This window comes from Centroberyx affinis, unplaced genomic scaffold (assembly GCF_046629955.1).
Source record: "Centroberyx affinis isolate AG114_WGS23_722 - 3 ecotype Tasmania unplaced genomic scaffold, CSIRO-AGI_Caff_v1 ptg001408l_1, whole genome shotgun sequence".
In the NCBI taxonomy this organism is placed as follows: Eukaryota; Metazoa; Chordata; class Actinopteri; order Beryciformes; family Berycidae; genus Centroberyx; species Centroberyx affinis.
This window is the reverse complement of record NW_027279888.1, coordinates 42784-65285: the sequence shown is the minus strand read 5'-3', so window position 1 is coordinate 65285 and position 22502 is coordinate 42784. Positions and strand designations below refer to the sequence as shown.

Sequence of the window (22502 nt, the reverse complement as noted above, 5' to 3'; positions counted from 1 at the left end):
CTTCCACGAACGAATTTGGATCTAAGTCTTGAAAGTGTGGAAAGGTCTCCAGCGCTTGGAAAACTGTGATTCATGACAATTATTATGGGACACTGTGTGCTCTGTTTCCATCTTTAAACCTGTTTCCCCTCACAGCTTGGTACAAAAAAAAAAACCTATATTTCCAAAATGGAATCAAAATATATCAAGTAATAAATGGAGTGAGACAAGTATCAAAAATGAAATATGCTACCATAGTATCAAACACACACAAGGGAAATAAAATATCCGCGTCTCCTCTGTGACCCCTGAACTTCCTCCAATACAAACTGGAGACCAGCGCGTGTCAATCAAGCCCTGCCTCCGACACACTTCCATATAAGAAGTCACAGTTTTTCCATTTGATTTCTATCACTTAAACATCCTGCCAAAGCTGTCATCAACTAAACCACATGAATTCTCTCACTCCGATTCACAAACTACACATAATGACTCCGGTCTGACGCAGGTGCTGACAGTCCAGCACATACCACAATTTGAAATAGAGTTCTTATGGTTAATGAGGAAATATTAAAAATTCAAAATGAAAGGAATAATGTAATGCGTTGTGGGTTTTTCCATTTGACACTGTAATTTCAGGACATAGACCCAGATTGCTTGCATTACAATTGAATTTTGTTCATGTGGGAGTTTGTCAGGAGAGATTATGTTCACAGTGTAGTTTTAGACTTGATGACATTGGGCTGTTTCATTTGCCATGCCCACAGAAGAAATATTGGACTGAGAACGCACCACAAAGAAAAGCAGGAGGGGGCATTCGCTTGGCACTAATCATCTTGTAAACCTTCTCCATGTCCATAAAAGACGAGAGTTACAGAGGATGAGTAAGAATGCCAAGAAAAGTGCTTTATAGAAACTTTTTTTTTTCCGTCAGTACATTCAAGCAATGCTAGCATTTAACCAGCCAATTAAACCATTTCCCTCTCAGTTTACAACATCTGGAAATGTTAATACCAAAAAACACTGTGCTCTTTATATTGCCAAGTGTTACTCTAAAATATTCATCACTCTATGCCAAACTATGAAAGGCATACAAAATGTAATACATATATATAAAAAATAATTTCTGATCATTCAATCAGAATCATTCAATCAGGATCTCTAATGGTATGCTTGCCTATTTCTAGTTGGACACCACAGGACAAGAGTACTAGCATAATTGAATGAGCCTGGGTCCCAGGATTTTCTTCATTTATTTAAAGTTTATTTCACTTGCCAAAGACACACCCTAGTGACAACAGGTTTGAAGAGAATGACACAGAATCAAGTCACTCCGCTGATCCGGGAATATATAAGGCCAAAGCAGACTGCAATGGCAGCTGAGCAGAATGACACACAATTAACACAACGTGACCTTAAGTCAAGGGCGGGATTCAACACCCTGAGGAACATGCTATCTGTGTGTGTATGTGTGTGTCTGGTGTGTGTGTGTGTGCGTATGGGGGAGGATGTCTACCCCCCTCCTTCCCCTGAGGCCGCACACCTGTGTGGCAGCTTGAGCAGGGGTTTGCCCAGGGTCAGTGTCACGCTCATCATTCTCTTAGTCATTCTGCCCAATAAGCAAGCAGGAATGCTGAACTGCTACGGGTCAGGAGAAAACATAGGACAGCGTGGCGAAGTGAATGTTGCAAGGGAACACCAGCACCTACACCAGATGGATAAAGAAGCAGGTCCATATACGCCCTTCCAAAAGACAAACATGAGAGATAAACCAGATTACTGCTGTGTTGTAGCTACACTGAAAGACTATGCCAATGACTATAACTCTGTGCCATAATATTGCTATGAGAATGTAAGCTAATTTCAAAATAGAAATTGTGAAATTCGTTTTCCCAGAATGTTGAACCCAATGACCTCTGAAATCATGAGTCTGTCGCCCGGGGTTCGGAGCAGAGGCTACACCCACACTTGACTCCGGGGGGCAGTGGTGAGATTTGAGATTTTCACCTCTTGATATATCACCCGTCCATCAGTTCCTCACCGGGCTGAACCTCCAGCTGAGCGATCCTACACATCTAAAGGAACGACAGCTGCAGGAGCTGTACTTTCCTTCCAGAAGAACAAATGAGCGTTTAAAGAAGGGGTTCACGATCAGCCCCATCCTGTGAACATCAGATCACCAAGGTTGTCCCTCCCTGACCCGAGCCTCTGGGGGTAGGTGTGCACGTTTCTGACGCAATTACACGCTTACATGCCTGAAACAAAGCGGCGTGTCTGCAGCCCGCTCTGTGCCCCGGGTCAGGGTCGGAGGGTCGAGCCCATGCCAGGGGAAAATGCACGGGAATACTTTACCATGTGGTGGATGTTCACATATATATAGACGACCCTTGCTGACCAAGGCACCCGAGTCTCCTTGGCAAGAGGTAAACCATACTGTGAAAAGGAATTCAGACTCCAAGAACATCATAGGTCCCTTCCTGCCTTGAAGAATTCACACTGTCTAGAAAACCTTGTTATACTGTGTTCTCACTGATTTATAGAACACTGAACAGCCCATTGATAATCGGGTATTATCAGCGTAAAATCAGTGGACAAACATGCCTGCGCACACACACAGACATACAAACACACACACACACACACACTATCTGTTCAGCTGGTTCTGATCAGAGTTATCTCAACACTCTAGGTATGTAAGGCCACACCGAGCTGCCTCCCATACCTTTTTTTTTTAATGTGCTGCCGACTGGACCCCAGTGAACCTGCCCTCCATGTCCTCATGGCCCATTGACTCTCACTACCAACCAGGGACTGCTGGCAGCCACCCAGACCCAAACAAACACAGCTGATCCCACTCATAAATCACCTCTGACTGAGTTTCTGTGCATTGTTCTGCGGGATACCTAGACATTCAACATCCACATCTACATCGCTATATGAGCCAAAGGCCAACAAAGCTGAATGCTGTTATGTCTTCTCATAAACCAAACACAAAACAAAAACAAATCTCTAAAATCGATAGAACCAAAAAAATATTTCCCTGTAGCCTGGACACTGTGTTCCAAAGCAATCTGGGAAAGAATGAAAAGTATAAACCTTTCACTGAAATTTTCGACTGTGTTTCTGCAATTCAGCTGCGCCGAAGCCCTGGGTTTACATTCCAGCGCTGTATTGTGTGACTTCCTGTGATAAGGACAACCGCCACTGCTCCCAGGAGGAGGCGGCTAATGTCTCAGCAGACCGCGAGGGGCTAACACTAACTCAGCAGCAGGGCCAAAGAAAACCACCAGACCTCTGATACGATCTTGGGGGTCACGGGCCGGAAAATTGCAGCATTCATCAAGGGGGGGGGGGGGGGGGGGGGGACGCCGTAGATATCCTGGCCTGTTTCCTTTTAGAGCCCTGATCTAAAAACCTGCCGGTGTAATAATGTGCTTTGTGTTCATTCCTGGTTTCATTCCCTCCAGTCCTCACAGCTGCTTTCATTTACCAGGTGCTATAGAGAGGCTATTGGCTATCACCCCAGAGGCTCCGTAAGACATATTTGAGGCAGAGGTTTCATTCAGATGATGACTGGGGGGAGCAGGGGGTTTCAATGTTGTCGTCCCTCTGCTCTACAGTCTACCTGACATGCACATGTGGCAACTGGTGACTCACACTGTCCAGGCTGGTTTAAGACAACATGTCGTCTGGTTGACAAACTAACCCTGTGTGGACCATCTCAGGCTATATGGACTGGAACTGACAATTACTTCACAGGAAACTCATCCTCACCTGTGACCTCCAGTGTAACTGACCCTTAAAATGTTTATTGTAGAAGACGTTTCCTTTACCCGTCCGACATGCAGCGACAAAACGTTGCCGAGCAGAAGTTCAAATGAAACAAATGAAATGAAAAATGATGAAATGTGCTGCCCGATCTCACACAATTTCTTATATGGGCCCCATAACTCCTCAAGGGTTTCAAATGGATATTCAGCTCCCGGAGTCAGATTTCAAAAGTATCCCAGCAATACATCCACAATGTTGTGTCCAAGCCTCTGTTTTAACCACTACCTCTGCGGTTAGGGTTATCGTGTCTATGTTGAGTAAATTATTGCGATACTTTTGTTCTAATGTTTCCTTATAATGCTTCTCTGCCAGACTACTGTCTCTGTGCTATGTAAATACTTACAAATAGACTGCAAGGAAATCATTAAGACACAGGGCAAAAAGGATAGGTGAGATCAGGAAGCCCTCTCACCTTCCACTGCAATAGTAATCAGGTGAGGTGAACAATTACATTCTGGAGTGTGGTGTTTTTTTCATCTTGTCTTTGATCAAGTCTCAAAAATATTATTAGGTCTAAAAACACTAAACTGCTGGCATAATGTATTGCAACTGTGTACACAAGAAAATAATTTTCAAGAAAATAATAAGTGGCAATTAAAATCTAACATAATTGAAAATACTGGTGGATCGGTTCTTCATAAGAGTTACACAGAGATAACAACAGATGAAGACAATAAATCAATTTCATATGAAATAAAAATAATGTCCATGGTTATGTGAAATAATATAATGAGAAAAAACAAACAAAAAAAAAAACAGTTAAAGACACAGGATATGGCTATTTGTTCCCCTTTCTTCTGCTGGTAATCAGCACAAGCTCAACATTGCCCCCTGCTGTTAATCTCCTGCTACATCAAGAACAGCACAGATGCTGTGCTGGATGTTTATTAAATTGACAATATGTGATTTTGTTCTACACTCATTCATCATGTAACTACAACACAGCTGCAGCCACATAATTCACTTCCAAAGCAGACCACACTTCCTTGTCAAAGCATCCACTTAGCTAAATCTCTTTCACTTTGGTACACCACACTAGCTTACACCAGCAAACTAGAGAGTATGTGATCACACTAGTGGGCATCCAAATATTCCCACCCCTAATCTTATTTGATGCCTTCTGAGTGCCAGTTATGGCTATGGTTTTCTTCCTGAGGCCCTGTAATTGTGGCCACCTTGGCAGCTGAGTTGTTGTTAAGTGCCACTATCATTCGGATGTGGTGTGCCAAGCCTCGGATCCACTGGCTTTCCTACAACTAGAGAAATTCAAAAATGTCCCCTTTAATGACAAAGGACTAACCGCACACAGACTTCTATGATGCGTATCCGCTGGTGTTTAAGGCCCAAATCCGTAGCCGCATTCAAGAACCTCTAAGCTTTCCATGAAGTCATTAACAATGTGTCTCAAGCTTGGCGCCCCACAGAGAAAAAAAACATACTTTGCGAGTAAAGAATATTATGGTTTAGGCAGTGAAAAACCTTTCCATTTCTATTTGTTTTACCTGTGCTTAGAGATTTTCCAAAACACATTCTGAAAAATACAAAATCTCATTAGTGTCCTGTAGTCACAGGTATGATGGATTGATGAAAGCTGCCTTAAGTCTTGTGTGGTTCTCATGTGAAAATGCAGATGAACAGAATACAACCGAATTCTCTGCATATCTGCCTTTTCAAACAGCTGTCTTTTGTTTTTATACAATTCCTCTTCCCAAGGCATGTGTTGACAAGAAACCACAGACAAATAAGTCAGGCTCATCCAGCGGCAGACAGCAACTCTGTTGTGCTGAGAGAAGCACTGAGAAGCTGTCTGACCCTTGGGTGAAAATATAAATCAAGCCAATTGGTAGTCTCTGTATAGCCTATTACTCAGTCCACTGAACCTCGAGTTTTCTTATTTGTGCATGTTTGACCACAAGGGATTCATGTGTGACATCAAAGACACTAAAATCCATTGTTTGCATTTGTTTAGTGAACATTCTGCTCTAGTGAATCCCAAATTCCTTTAATCTCTGTTTTGGTGATCCATTTCGCTGCACCACAAGGGGTGTGTGTGTGTGTGTGTGTGTGTGTGTGTCTGTGTGTGTGTGTGTGTGCCTGGGAGGGTGTGTGTTTCTGTGCACATGTACTCATGTATGTTCATGTGTTATGAGCTGCCCCGTTCTTAAGATCCAGCTGCCTCACACTCCTGTAGGCTTTAATTTTACTTTCGTCTTAGCTATGGCTGAGTGCGACCAGGGTAACCCTTTCCTTCCCAGGTACAGGCAGCTCAAATCACTTGGGTGGGACAGTCACAAGGCTCGTTGGCAGCCGGAGACTCCAAAGCGGAGATCCAAGTCTTGCATTCTGGCCGAGACAATCCTGGGATTCTTCCACAGCACTGATTTCATTCTGAAGTTGTGCAGCTGAAGAGCAGTAAGTCTTGGGAGGAGCGCTCGCCCCGCTAGAATCCCCTAGATACCAAAAGGTGTCTGACTCCTGTCACTCACTTTTACTGTCTGCCCTAACTCACAGATCGTAACCCAGAAAAAAGTAGGCCAAAAGCGAGCACCTATGTGTGTCTCTTCTTTCAATTGAATAACATTTTATGATTTACACAGACAAACAGGAGGGCTAAATACCTTTTGGACCCTGAGGGAGTGCCCTCTGACCCTTTGCGTGTGCTGTATCTGTGCACTACCTGTTAGGACCTGTGTTTTCCACCCCTGACCCAGGAGTTTTGAGTGCCTGGGACAACACATGGAGGCCAGCAGGAATTCTAAAATTACTTGTTGTGGTTTCCAACCTGTCTCCCTCCCGGTAGCATGTGTGAGATGTGCTGCAGTGGTATGCGCAGGGCCATAGCGGATTCATTGCCCTACAGGGCAACAGGAGGCAGGTACATGACAGACTGTCATGTTCAATGTAGGCAGGGGGAACAAACACTGCGGCTCTGAATGTTGCTTAACATGTTGAAAGTGTGACACTACACACTTTCATAGTTGTTAAGTGCTGAAAGGCAGAGCAGTGAAATAGTTAAGTACCCCCCTGTGGATGTCTCATACAGAGACAATGGCAGTAATGAGAATCAAACTACACTCTGATTTCTAACAAACAGCCTTGACATTTGAAAGGTGAGTGACCCCGTCCCGTTGCATTTCCATCAGATTAGCAACCGCTTTTTCACACCTCACAACACATCAGTAAAAACGCTGGCTGCGTATTGAGGGAGAATACACTCAGGAGGCGGCAAATGTTCCCCAAGGCGAATGGCTTCCATATGGAGATAATACACAACAGAGGAGATAATGTTGTAGGTGGAGAGAAAACAGAGATTATCAGTGAAGCGTTCGATCTGTGGAATACACAAGGAGCTGATAAGGAAGAACAAAGGCAGAGAAGACAGATTTAGTACATTTGAGGGAGATATGGAGAGTTTCAGTGCAGTAAGAGGTAGGGGGAGATAAGGAGAATCAGGGCAACACTGGTAGTGGAAGAGATCGGGCCACGCTGATTATTCCTCTAATTGTATTTTGCGAACTCATGTCGACTCCGATTTACACAAACGTGATGCTCTCGCCCCCAGCATGACCAGGAGCGACCTTTCATCAGGAATGTTGTAAAGAGCCTAATGAGTCAGGGTGGGAGCCAAGACTAAGCACAATTACGGCAGATTAGGGTGCTGTGCAGGACGCAATGGCAGGTAGGGGGGCAAGGATGTACCCCACCCTCTCACTGCACCACACTCCCTCTCATTAGAAATGCCTTCCCTGACTTCACAGACATAGAGGGTGGGTCTCTGGTGGTTAAAGCCAAAATATCTCACAGTCTTTCGGGATGAATGAGTACACATAGGAAGAGGAAGTCACATCTGAGAGGAAACAAGGATTCCCCCTTGGTCTCACTGGAATGGCAAACAAGTCCTAGAGCAGAAAACAATGGCTCCTCCCCATGGTCAGTGCTCATTGCTAGTTTTCTCCTCAGTATGTTTCTTTTAAAAAATATATATATTAATAGCAAAGTAATTCATAGAAAGAGACAGAAATGAATGAGTCAGATTCTGCTTCATCCTCAGTACATGTCTGACAGAATAGATGCCTTTTCCTAATGAGATAGACTCTACTGTTTAGAGCAAGGAATGCACAAGGTAAGAAAAAGGAAGCGAGAAGGATGGAGAGAGGGAGAGAAGGAGGGATTGAAACAAGGGATCAGAGGAGTGCAGGCATCTGAGCGGTGTGGGGAAGGACCAAGACAATGATGTGGGGAATGTGTGAGAAAATGCCGGCTAGAAACTCCTGGGACCGTCCGGTTCTCCCGGCCGGCAGCGCCTATCTCTGCGGCCGCCTTCATTTCAGCTGCTCAAGGGGTCACGCTACGCTGGCTGCTAACAATACTCTAAGTACGGGATTAAATCTTCAAATAGCAAAACAGAAAACATGTGAATGAGCTGTAAATTGACCAATTTATGGCTCACAGGAGAAACCGTGCTGCAACAAAACCTCAAAATCATTTCCAGATATTTGAATAACATTTCACCACCTGGCCTTGTTCGCTGTTCCTAATAACGGCTCCGATTACCTATTTTTACATTCTGTGCGTTTTATCCGCACAGAATTATGTTTGTGTTTTCAACAGTAGAAGCTAGTGTGTTGTAAATCTCCCCATTAGATTTGAGTAAAGAAGCAGACTTCAACCTGTTCACAGCCATTTCAGCTGTGGCCTGGTAAACCCATCGGAGAGGTAAAGGGACGCCCTGAGAACGATCTAGGTTCCTTGTGATCTGGCTGGACATTTATTATCTCATTACCAGCCTTTTTTGACTTTTACAACTCTCTATCTCCCCGATAGAAACTCTCTAAAAGCATAAGACCAGATTTTAAGGAGATAAAGCGTATGTGGGAAATGTTGTATATGGGTTATATAACCTCCTCTAATGACACTCTTTGACCTTTCACTGGATGGACACACCAATCATGAATGACAGACTGCTGCAGCTGGGCATCCAAAGGCTTTACAATCTTCTATGCTCACAATTAGCTCTGGGTGGCTGACTGATAAAGATAATCATGTGAATTATGGGCAGAGTGTTAAAAATCTTTCTGCCCAGCCTACATCTCTTTTCTCACAGTCCCAGCATAGATATAGGAGCAAATATGCCAACTAAAGTTAGAGAAAACAGAAAAATTGAAAAGTGTGACATTCTTGGAATCCATTCCGTGGCAAAGCTGCCAAAAGTGTAAGTGGATTCCTAGTGGTCACAGCTAATCTGTTATCAAATTGTGCTATTACAGCGTGCCAAATGGTCAAAGCCATGGTACTATACCTGTCAATCTGTTGCGCATTAAGTCTCACATTCTCCTTTTGTTCCCATGTTCTCCATATGAACATGAGCCTGAAGCACCTACTGGCTCCCAACGTACCAAAATCACAGCTATGCCTCAGTGAAAGGAGAGATTCTGAAATGATGGCTAATCGTCATGATGGCACAACATACTAAATCAATGCTGAAGCAATGAAGGCATCAACAAAACTGTCATATCTCCAGCTATGAGCACTGAGGCACACATTTGTCTTTCATTTTGGGGGAACTGAGAAGAGGTGAATTCTTGCTGAAGTGCTCTGCTAACCCAGTGTGGAGGTTTCACTAATGTTTTTCTTGATCCCAAGCTAAAACCCCTCAATGGGACTCAGAAGTCAGGAATTTATTTTTACAATGGGAAGGGTCCCAAGGCCAGTATGCGCAGAACACCTCTCTCCCTGCTTTACATTCCTCAGTGCTCCCGAACACGAAGGGGGCAGATATATTTAGCAGAAGGGAGGGGGAAAAAAATTAAAGAATTCTCCCTGACCAGTCAACTGACAGTCAAAGTTGCAGGGCTAGCAGCATGTGTGAAATGGCTTCTCCATACGGCAAAGGGATGTTCCCTTTTACAACACGACCCCATGCGGACCTGCGTCCGCTAACCATGGCAGAAGAGCAACATCTGTGTCACTGCTGCTCTCTCCCATCACTGTCAGTCTGTAAATGGCCCGATGAATAAGAGTGATGATAACAGTTAACCCACATTTTCAAATAGGGTGAGAGGCCACGTAACATTCCTGTGTTTATTGCCAGCCACGTAAGTTCCAGCCCGCTCTCAAAGCCACAGAGAGGGTCCACATGCTGGCTTCACCCCTGACCTCTCTGCTCCCCTGCCATCCACAGAGCAGCACATGTCACCACTGTCGCGTAAATCAGCCCCGCTTTAACACATACTAAACAAACAGTTAGCAATGCTACTGCAATGACTACTGTCTGTACACATCGCTTCTGCTTTGCAAGGCTAGGAGACAGGAGCAAGTGTCATGGCATTAGCTTCAAAAATTGTACAGTAGTTTGTCAACTCAAATATAAAAGCAGCTGTCCGTGTCGGTGAAGTCCAGCTACACTTGTTAAGAGGTGCGACCAGCAAGCTTTAGATGTGTGTGTGGGAGGCATGAACCACCCAAGCTTTCGGTCACACTTGGTCCTAATGCGCAGCAGTGGTTCCCGTGACTAGGAAGGGATAAACCGTGCATGTAATTGCATGTAAAAACACAGATTACACCTATTTGCGAGTAGGGGAGGCATGCACATCCATCACATTTCTGGAGAAATAACCTATGACCTATTTCAAGACAATTTACTGTAATTTACAGAGGAACCATTTTGGCATGTGTATGTGAGGTGAGAAGAGGGGCGACATGGGTAGTGAAAAGACAGGTTACAACAGGCTGCTGGACAGTTACTCTGAAGGAAGACCACTATTCACCTTTAAGTAATTGCAGAGTAGGACAGCCATTAAAGGATGAATCATGGTACTGCAGAGAGTAACATCTGAAATAACCCAAACACTGCTATACAGGCAAAGTCATCCCTGTCTTGTGATAAATTGCTTTCCATATATATGAATTTGCGTCTTTCTGGAGGCAGCTGTTCAACTCCAGTGAAAAAGGTCAAAGGTCTCTTTGAATGTAGCATACATGACAAAGTCACGTGTGTGTGTGTGTGTGTGTGTGTGTGTGTGTGTGTGTGTGTGTGTGTGTGTGTGTGTGTTATTTTGTTGACAACAGAAGACAGCAAGAAACAGGTACAAGCAGCAAGAAGAAGGAAGACAGAAAGAGATGTGTTTAAGTTACAGACTAGACCAGATAACCTGTTTCTGTTGTAAAACTGAACCACTAAGTAACACAGAAAGACAGTGAGTCCAGTTAAACTGCTCTGCCCAACATCACCTCCCTCTGCGCTGCCATGGTCCTGTGGAATGGAGAAATCTAGTCAAATAAAAGATCTTTGACATTTTGAATATTAGTTGGTTATTTTTCCTTCAGCTATTTTTCTAAAGGTTTCAACATTTTCTACATTTTCCTAGGCAGCAGAGTACTTTCCTGAGTAGGGGGATCGTCCCTCAACAAGGACCCAGATTCAAAGCATGTGTCCTGCTGAAGTGCCCTTTAGCAAGACACTGAATCCTCACAATAGCTCCTGGGTTGCTGTCCTGACCACGCACCCTGTGATGCCAAAATGGTATAAAAGTTTCCTATACTTCTCGCTCACACAAAAAAGGAGAAAAGTGCATACATTTCCAATATAATATGGTAACATAAACCGGACTAAGGAGTCTTATTCAACCATAAACTGGGGGATGAATTCAAGCTACTTCTCAGCTGGAAAGATATGCTAACATTTGTACTTATTGAAAGCTTCAAAGACGGTATGGCCGTTGCTGAGGAGGCATGCCTGGGATGCTTTGAAGCAAACATTACAGAATAATGATAATGATGATAGCCATCGGTAGAGCGCCTGTCTTGAGTGATGTCTAGAACAAGCTGGTCCTCCTGGCATTGCAATGACCCCGAACCCAGCCAAGACGTGAGCTTATGGTCCAGCAATTGCACACAAGCAAAAAAACAAAAAAAAAGCTGCAATTACTGCAACAGTGAAAGAGCTCTTTCACTGAAGCATTTCACAGTTTGGGATCATGAAATTATCGACAAACAAAAGCCTAATAAACATCTACAGAATCTGGGATAAATGGACCTACAATGTGGCCCCGTGGAAAAGGAACAAATACAGTGAGGCATATTCTATATTTTCGCCTACTGGGGTTACTTCTATTTTGTTATGATATTTTCCCCTCCACTATCAAGGGTTTTATTTCCGTATCACTGACTCCCCATAGTGGCGTCACAGGGTAGCTCTTCCCTCTGAGATTATTATAGAATCCCTACAGAGTCTTATTATGTTTTTTTTAGACTACTTCCATTTTACCTCTCGCCTCAGAGTGTGACAGATTAAGTTGCTTTAAAGATACTTAAAGATTGTTAACTAAGATCAGTTCTCATATCACACAGAGCATTACTGTGCCTGTCTGTGGCCGAGCCCAGATGTCAGCTGGTATGAAGACATCTGCCCTGCCAGAGGTCTGAAAGCCTTGGAAGCTCTTGATCCCAGAGGATACCACTTGTCTGCTGATGACAGGCTGGATACTGTGAACATCAGGCACCAAGTGACTGAACCCCGTCGGGAATAGACAGGACAAAGAGGTCTGAAGGACTTTAGTACAAAAAAGACAGAAAAAAACAGCACGTATTGCTGCAAAAAATGGGTTCCCATTCACTGCAAGTTTCCATTCCATATCAGGTTCAATATATTCAAATGACAATGATAACTTATGAATTAATGGTAAATTGTAAATGTGTAGATAAAGACACAGCATTGCATATTTTCACTGAGACAAGGTTCAGCACAGCCTAAAATACTTTATTTTACTCCACCATAATAAATGCCATCACCTATTACAACATGTGCCATATGCGTGCGTTTGCATGTGTGTACTAACAAATTACACTCCTCTTAGTTAAAACAGCTGCGATCAGGATAGTGGCTTGACACGAGTACAGTGACTTATACTTGGAGAAGTCTCCATCAATCATGTCAAATTATGTGACCTTTAAACGAACTAATCCATCATACAATACGATAGTGTCATGGTCTGTGAATGATAAAGTTGAGGCAAGTGACCTTTTCAAATAAATAGGATTGATAGTCTTTGATGGGTCTAGGACTGCCTCTAGGAACCACTCCTTCACCCACTACAGAGTTAAGGCACTGAGCAAAATGAAAAATAGTAATTATTGTCTTTTACATCACTGAGACACAATGCAATTGAAAAGCAAAACAGATGACAGCCTCAGAGAACTATTGAGAGTAGGGCACTAATTAGCCCCTTGAACGACATAAACACAGACCAATTGCCATACACAAACATGGGCAAACCACATCAAAAGCACTTTAATGGGACACCACCACATGCAATTGCGTAGGAATGCTCAAACCGCTGACAACTGTCTAAAGTCATTAAATGATGATTGAATCTCCGAGAGAAGCGTGGCTTGATCCTCCTCTGTGGCTCCGGCTTATGTGTAAACAGGCGATAACATGACAAGAGTGAACGAACAGTGATTGACAGTTCTGAGAAGGCATGTGGACCGCAGCAGTAACTGAACTATAAAAGCAGCCTGTGTGAGCAGAGCGCTCTCTGCTACAAAACCACCAAGGTTGTTGAGCTCAAGAATGTGACAAGATGGTAGACCCCGTCCACCAGAGAGTATTCTTCATAATGGGTGAACCACAGATCAGTCGTTCATTAGAGGTGATGTTATTGCTCTTGCTAGAATGAGCCACTTTGTACTCCACTTGCAGCTACTGCCTTTTCCCTAAGGCCTTTTCACTCTCCTATTAGGGACGGGTATTAGGCACAGTGCTAATAAACTGATAAACTCTGAGTTTATCAGTGCCTGTGTCGAACTCCCACCGTCGCAAGTGTTGCCCCAGGTCAGGCAGAATCACTCCCAGCTCCACACCCTTCGTCCAGCAGCCCATTCAGTGACAATCACAGGGCAATATAACCGCCACCGTGTTCACAGGCTAATAGCCTCCAATAGGGGGAGGACCAGGGCGTGGGGGTCCTCTGCATAGCTGTCCACCAGCAAGGGCCCCTGGGTGCCCATTGATGACAGCTATCATTCACAGTGGTGAACAATGCCGGTGGATGTCAATGCGTGGAAAGGGAGGAGGGGGTAGTTTGTACTGATATCAAAACAGCTGAGGGTCTAGACAGTGAACATACACTCTCCAGACTACTGCTAGTACTGATTAAAATTTGATTAAAAGACTCATTACCCTCAGAACAGAAGAGGAAGGAAGTCTGGCATCAAATACAATAAAAAGTGTTTATTTATTCTGGTCAAGAAGAGCTCAGAATAGCGCCACAAGCAGACAGAACGGGAGGGAACACAGAATAGCGAGGAAGACAGGATTCAAAGTCTTGAACCTCAAGCTAACAGTATCATTTTCACAAAGACATAGGTTTCCAGCAGATTATCTATGTTTTTCTCTCATCTGCCAGGTAGCGTTGTCTCTGAGTGAGGGGTGAAGGATGAGGGGCACCATACCCCTCACCTCTGCACCCCATCCCATGATGCATCATTATGTGTCAGGGAAATATGCCACCACACTGCAGTGCTGCTGTGTAAAATCAAAGTCCGGATTTCAGTGACTGATGGGCTGCTATGTGGGGATCACAGAGGGCACGCTGCTTATCACACATAACACGCATACTGTACATGAAAGCACTCACGTGCTGTCATTCAGGATATAAAGTCTTCCACTCTTCTGACAATGAAGATCAGACAGCGATCAGAGAATTACCAACAAGACCCACTCAGAGAACTGCTGGGTGTTTACACTGAATTTATGTAATTGTGTTTACATGTTCAATTTTATCTAAGTCTATGCTGTTTTTTTGCATGTACACACAGACAGCACACTTCATGTTCAACAGATGGCTTCGATCTTCCCAAAGACCTTGATTGGGCCCATAAGGAACAGCTTGGATTAGACACCCAATGGCCTCGAGCTGTGCTTGGCAGCACCTCACTGGGGATGTGCATTCATAGATCCTCCATCCTAATGATTAAGACTTTCATTCAAGTGTGAAGCAACTTGAAGGAAGCCAGGTCAGCTTAGCTACCACAGAGAGCTCTGATCGTACAGAGGACCTGTCAGTACTGAGCCTGTCCAAGCTTGATCATGACTCCTATAATAGCCAGGAGAAAGTATATGTATCCTGCTACGGTTAAGCTACAACTGTCCCTCCAGAGACCTCTAAGGTAAGCATCTGCCAATGTGGAGTTGGCATGTTGGAGATGAGCAGGGAGATCCTGGATGCTGGCCAGAGAGCGGCAAGTCAGGTCAGACCATGAGACATAAGGGGGACTCCTGTTGTTCACTGGTCCCCCATAGATTTGAACTTGGCTTAAGCAACAATGTCTATCAGTTTGAGGTGTCTAGGAGGGCCTACGCTGAAGCAGAGATGGGTGATTCTGGTGAAAAGCGAACACTGGGAGGAATTTCCTGTCGTGTGGTGCTATCAGAAAAAACAACAACATCCTCCACTGTTTTACTTCAACAGCTCGACTTCCACAATGGGTTGCTGATAAAATTCTTGGACTGCTGGTGAAGAAGCCAACTGCTGATTTGAGGAGATTCCCATTTACTCATAGGGAAATGCGATCACTCAAGTAGAGTTCAGTGGGGAGACTTGGGGATTTGGCAGAAATGGATCAGAATCATTGGCTCAGGGAAAATAGCCAGAAAGGTGTTTTTAATCAAATGGCAAACTGCTATCAGTTTCAATCTATTCATCATCTGTGAAGAGTTTTCATGATTCCTACTTTTAGCAATCTTCTACATTACTGTGTTCACTGACATTGGTGTGAAATGACCATTGGTAAAAATGCTGAGATTGCCTTCATGTAACTGTGCAGTTTCACATAAATTTCTGTAGACTATATATAATCACATCATTTCCTGGACAAAAGGAAAAGATATTAAGTGTTATACATACACTTAGATAGGGACAAAATGGCTGGAGAGTGTCAGATAGATAATAAAAGAGAGGATGAAGGAAAAAGGTAGACAAAGAGAAAGAGAGAAGCAGAGAGAGGGATGAAAGGAAGAGAGCAGAGATTATAAACGTGCAAAGACTATGAGGATGAGGATGTTTCTACTCACCATACTGGCAGCTGGGGCCGTTGAACCCGGCAGGACAGTCACAAAGCTGGGTGGATCCCTCCCGACACTGGCCCCCGTTGAAGCACACACCGTAGCTGCATACCGCTGCACATGGGCATGTGGATAGTCAGGGTGGTAGAAAAAGAGAGAAAGAGGAAAAAAGAGGTGAGTGAAGCAGAGACACCTGGCTGTTGCCACAAGATGTGAACATCTGCACTGTCAAACAGTGACCTCTTTCTATCACAGCCTTTTCATCGGCCTGTTAACTCCTGACTGAGAGGGACCTTGGTGCTTCTCCGTTCACACTAACCAATGTAAGACGGCTCTCCACCATTTGACTCCCTTTACAAAGAGGAGAGTGGGGACCAGGCTTTTGGCCAAGCGAGAGAAATTTCTAATCTCAGTGTTCAGGGGAAAATCAATGAGCCGTGATTGTTTTTGAGTGGCAGAAATAGCTTGTACTTCTATTGAGGGCAGTCGGTGAAAATGGCCTCTTTACCTGGCAAAGTTTGAGCATATTACCTGAGAATGACCTCTACTGATTAATTGAACTTTTGATCATTGTCACGAATAGGGATCATACAGATGTGCTGGGGTGAGTCGTGGGGTAAATCAGAGAGCTGCAGGGCGAGTGTGGCTCATCCATCTCTAGGGGCCAATGGCCTTATCTCCATAAATCCCCCAAGTCAAACTCCTCTCTCCTTAAGACACGTGAAATTCAAGGAATCCAGTACATATAAACAGTGAGACCCACTAGGTAGCTCAGACATGTGAACATGTGAATCTACCTCAGAGGTGTAGAATCACATTCCATACACTCACACAACACTCACATTAATCATGACACTCCTTCACCTCAAACTGTGTGTGTGTGTGTGTGTGTGTGTGTGTGTGTACGCATGTGTGTGTGCGTGAGTGTGCGTGAGTGTGTGTGTGTGTGTGTGTGTGTGTGTGCATGTGCTCGAGCCTGCCTGCCTGCCTTCCCGCATGCTTGCCTGTTGTGTGTGAGTCTAATATCCCCGTGGAGTAAAAGACAGCTGTTTAAGCCAGGCCTGTTGTTTGCACTCTGTTGAACAGAGTACAGTGCTTAGTGATGACGGGTCCAGAGGATTGATGTCTATCATTGCTCTTCCCTACTGGCAACATGTGGACTCTGGGAGTGGAGAGTCAGGGTCAATCTAATCACGGGAGGAATTTAAATGCCAGTCCTTCCTCAGATGATTGTGGACAAGTTCTCTCAAAGCCAGATTAACAGAGTGTCTTCTGCCAGATATGCATTTTTCTGCTCATCTAATCCCATTGGAGACTGCATGACCAATCATCACTCCTGGCCCCGCTGATTTTGATGCTATTCATGAGCCATATACGGTCATACTGTTGATATCAATGCCCAGCAAAGTTCAAAGAGTAAAATCAGTGTCACTTTAGCTTACCCACATCTACAGAAATTAATGGAATTGTAAATTTACTGTAAATACACAGCTGAAGTAATAAAAAGATGCTTGGAGGTGTAAACACATAGGCAAAACTCAAATGTGTCTCCGGTCTGGCTTCAACTTTGTCACGTCAGCAGGGGGGAATAACATACAACATTTTCAGACAAAGGAGATGGACATGAAGAAGCGGTCTCTAATCAGCACAGAGGGGCCAGAGTAATTTCATCCATGTCTCTCAGCAGCTACAAAGGGCTCCCTGGAGACCGAAGCTCAGCCTAAACATCCGCTTGTCATCCCTCAGTCTGGCCCCATCTTCAGACACCTGCTCAACAGTTGGACCATCCAGTCTGCAACAAACACCCCCTACACACACACATATCAAACACATAAGACTTTACAAACACACAACCCAAAATAGACATGAAGAATATCTCTCTTTGTCTCTCTCTCTCTCCCACACAGAACACACACACACAAGGAACACCAGCAAAACACCCCAGCAAACATCAAACAGTGAGTCACAAAACGAACGCACATTGTCCAACACATCAATGTTACTGTGCTCAGCAGCTAATAGGCCAACATCTCTCCTGCCCAATTTCTGCGGCCGGTGAAATCCTACTCCAACAGGAAGAACAGCTCACCGCCAGTAATCTGCCCATGATGACTCCCAGCTCCTCAGACTGTGTGGCTACAGTAGCTATAATACACTGCAGTACTTCAACATAATACAACTCTCCCTACTTCTCCTATCTAATGTGATGAAATTCTGATGTGCTGAGAGCAAATTTATGGCTCCACAGATGATAGATGAGGAGGAAAAAACATTGCTCGGAGGTCAGGTTTAATTGCACAATTTGAAAATTCTTCAGGACAATGATATCGCCACCAGCTGTGAGATTGTGGTGAAAAAAGCTAGAAAATAGCTAAATCACTTGCAACAAAATAAAGGGTCAGCTGTCTCTCACAGTCACTTCAATGCAGCATGGTAAGTGGCAAACAAGGGGAATGTACATTCCCCCCTCTGAGATATGAGAGACACAGACTTGTTGGCAGCTAACCAGGGCATTTTTGGGCCGCCCCCATCCTGAGCCCCTTAGACTGCTTAATCTTCCCTGAAATAATTCCTTAATGTGGCATGCAGCGTGGCATAAAACTCACTCTCATCTGTCGCTGTGATTGCCTCCACTCTATTACAAAGACACCTTTTCTGAGAGGATTAGCAGCTGCCACAAAAAGAAGAGGCAGAGAGAGCAGGGGTCAGCGACTCGCGCCGGACACTGGAAACCAATGAGCAGGTGGCATCCGTTCAGCTTCTGAAGGGACGATCACATCAAAACAGAGGCAGGCCTGTGTTTGCTTAGGCTCCGTCGATCTGTTTAACCCCCAGAGTGTGACCCAGAGGGAGACCACATTTAGGGCAATTCGCAGACACAAAAGCCTACGCTCTGGACTCCGTTTGGTGCCATAATTGGTACGCGCAGAGCCTAGCTCTGTATTTTGAGGCAACAAATCATGTTTTGCTATGCAGAGGAATGTGTCATTTCAAAGGGTTTTTGTGAAAACCAGGGAACGCCGGGGGCAGCTGTGTCAGATGGTCTTCGACAGTTTTCTCTGAAAGACTCCAAATACCATTTGAGTAAGTCCCAGGAACAGTTTGACCAAGAACAATTATTGGGAAAAAAATTCCTGGCATTTAACAGCCTGCACTTAGAATATCTGGAGCATTTGTTGTGCCCTACATCATATGTCTAGGTATACATTACAGATTAATTTGAGAGGGAGATCCTGAGGAGGGACTTATTATTTCCATGTGGGAGGATGAGAAGATGAGGGTGAATGCCTGGTAGCAGGGCCAGATTAATAAGACTTTCAGTCACATCACAGACAGAGAACTTTTTGAAGATAACCCTCCCTGACCTCACATGGCTGGTAGTTGGCCTACTTGCATGATACACTTTCTCACTTTTCCTCTCAAATGTACCACAGACATGGATCACACAAGATAATAATATGGATGTCTCTCAGACAACTAGGAATGATTAAACCAAGCCGTACTGCCTGGAATATTTCAGTGTAACCTGAGGTAATATTTTGTTGCTATATTTATGGTTTACAGCGATGACCAAACAATCTCAATTACACCAAGTCATGCCTGAGTTGGCCAGTTTTGGTCCATTTCTGTGTGTTTCTGGGTCTGTGTCAGTGTTTGTGTTGAGTTATGCACTGTGTAGTCCTCAGGACCACTGACATAGTCATTGCTGTGTCCCACTACACACACACAAAGACCACCCATGGACAGACAGTTGACCGTTTCCTCTATTCCGGCTACTGGGCCTAGCTACCTTCGCCAGCCTGGTCCCACCACAAAAGGGGGCCAGTTCCTATTCAGCAGTTAACGAGGACGACAAACTGGAGGAGCCATTGTCCCTGCTCCTCAGCCCCTGTCACAAAGCTTATTGTTGCCGTCAATCAACATAACTGCCCGCTTCCACTCCCAACTAGCCCCATCCATTCTCACCCGGCCAGTGGCTACTCGCTGAGGTAATTTTGCTCATTGACTGAGCAGCTCTCGAAACGCTTAAGAGGAGGAAGTCGCTCTGAGTGCCACCGCCAAGTCAAGAGCTCTACACTTTCAAGAGAACCAGATAGTCATCAAGCCAATTGGAGTCTTTTCAAAACACACAAAAGTAGCGAATTTCAATCAGTCAACTCAATTGCACTCTGGGGTTTTTCAATCAAACATTGCATTCTGCATGCACTTCCTTGGTCGCCTGCGGACTGACTTTCAGACAAAAAAGACCTTCCATTGAATCTTTAGTAAGGATTTGAATAGATGTGGCTCTAAGATCTCTGTAGAACATTTGCATTTCTAAGCAGTATTGTACATACATTGCACAAGGACTGTGACTTTAAAAGGCCTTCAGTGTGACCCTCCTTCTTTGTGCATTCTTTGTCCATTCTAATCATGTTGTAAAAATTTTGAATCCCTGAACTTTGTAGAACTTGGAATCCATGCTATCGTGTCAATGGAAAACTCCAAAAGCTTCATAATTAGATGATAGTAAACAGAAAGATATGGAAAATAAGGGGAGGGGTAAAAAATAGTGGAACAAGCTGTGACAATAACCAGATATTTGCAGTGATTTTGGCATTCTTTCTCCAACTATGTGACTAATTATGCCACGCAAAGAATGCTGGAGAGCAGAACAATTGAGGCCAGAGACTCTGCAATATTGGATGAGGGGGTCTACATCTGGACTGTACAACTACAACGGGAGGATAGAGAGAGAGAGAAGAAGTACAGGTGATCCAAAGGAGAGCTGGTGGGGGGGGGGGAGGGGGGGAGACGAGTCACTGCTCAACTTGCAGCCACTTCCCAGCCACCATGCAGGCTGTTTCTACAACTTGATTAGATACTCAATTCCGCTCAACTGCCTCACAATAACCACTGGTCATTAGCCTAATTAGCTTACACTGACATTTTATTAGGGAACACACACACTTGCACGTACACACACACAGAAAAAGGGAGAGAGAGAGAACGCGAGAGAGAAAGAGACCTCACAGGTGCCAGACACTAAATCGCTATCTCAACACAAAGCATTCCCATCTCCCTCTCTCTTTCGGGATTTCAGAGGATTTGCTAAAGCTGTACATTTTACCATGCCTCCTACAAAGCAGATTTTTTTTTCCTTTTGGATGTTGTAGGCACTGTTGAAAACAGTCACACAGATTGAATTGTGCTGAATGAGGAACAGTGCAGATAGCACACAGCTAAGTGCGCAGGAGTGGGAGAGGGAGGATTGTAGTGTGAGCTTCCTTTTATCCTGGTTCAATGGCTCAGAGAAAAGGGTGATTAGTTTGTCCCATCTCAAAGTGCTGCCACGTCTTCAGTTACAGAGATAAAAGCCTTGCCTCACGTCGAAGAGAGCAGACATTGTCACGCGAAAAGAGAAACAAAACCCCTTTCGACTTAAGTGAGGGGGGACACTGGGCAGCGCTGAGGAATGCCTCTTAAGACATTTCTTTATGTGTGTTTTAAAACAAACCAGGCTCGTTGCAGAGCAGACAGCCTAATGTTCCCCTGTATAATTTAATACTGTAACCTTCTCCTTAGAGACAAAGAGCGCTTTGAGGAGAGCAGAGATGCCATAATGAGACACTGATGAAAGGCACATCCAGGGGATCATCTCCCGCTCCCCATCCCAGCCACTTCTCATCAGCCGCCTATCCCAGAGAGAGTGCCTGTACTGTGGGTGTGAAGGCTGGGCTCTGAGCACATGGGGTGGTACCAGGCTGGGCATAGAGGATAGGGAAGTGGGAGCTTTCTTGTCAGGCTGCCGTGGGGACAGTGATGTCCAAGCTGTTTACAGGAGGGCTTTGCCAAGGGTGCTGTCTAAGGTATGCAGGCTATGCGATGTGGATCAGTGGCTGTAAAATCCCATCAAAGGGGGCTGCTTGGTCTCAGCGGTGTGGAGCTAAGCTTATCCACAAGGAGATGAGCTGCTGCAGCCCCAGTATGACCCATACAAGCTCTGCTCTGCTGTTACCTACAACTTTTCCATCCATGGACTCTTGGATTAGAACTACAGTGGGCAGATTCACGTTTATTTTGCTTTCTTCTTTTTGTGCTTATCAGTGGGTGGTCTCTCCTCTCTGAGTTGATAGTTATTGTTCTGGGGACGTAGACTGTGACTGGCTGGGATACTGGGGCTAGTCTGTATTCAGATCTGTAGTGTAAGCCTCTGACCTGCACTGCCATGTACTAGTAACACACCTCTGAATTGGATGAGTGGCATGACTATGTGGCTGAGAGCCAAGATTCAACCATGGGACCACAGCTAGACAGGGAATGTGGACATTTAGAACTTTGCTTTACACTGAGAAGTACCTGTCCAGCCAAGCAAAAGCTGTCTGACTGCCAGGCAGGCCCATCTATCTTAGGGAACTACAGGAGCATTGCCGAGCCAAATGTGCCTGAGCCAAAAGTATAAAGGGGATTAACTCTAGTCAGGTCACTCAGCACTTAAACATGTCTCTGAGATCATAATTGTTTTTTTGCCGAATGTAGAACAAGACTTTGTAGACTTTACATTGTAAATCCAATTTCAGAACCAATTTTAACAGTTTTTTTCCAACATTCAACACTGAAGAATTTTAACCTCGCATCCACATCTAAA

At 44.5% G+C, this 22502-nt stretch overlaps 1 protein-coding gene across 1 annotated transcript in view; it reads right to left on the bottom strand.

Annotated features, from left to right (window-relative positions):
- Positions 1–22502, bottom strand: part of megf6b (multiple EGF-like-domains 6b) — a 51211-nt gene that overhangs the window by 25191 nt on the left and 3518 nt on the right. The window contains exon 4 of the mRNA XM_071526384.1: positions 15884–15988. Within this exon, the coding sequence (XP_071382485.1) occupies positions 15884–15988 (105 nt within the window). The remainder of the gene's footprint in view (positions 1–15883; positions 15989–22502) is intronic.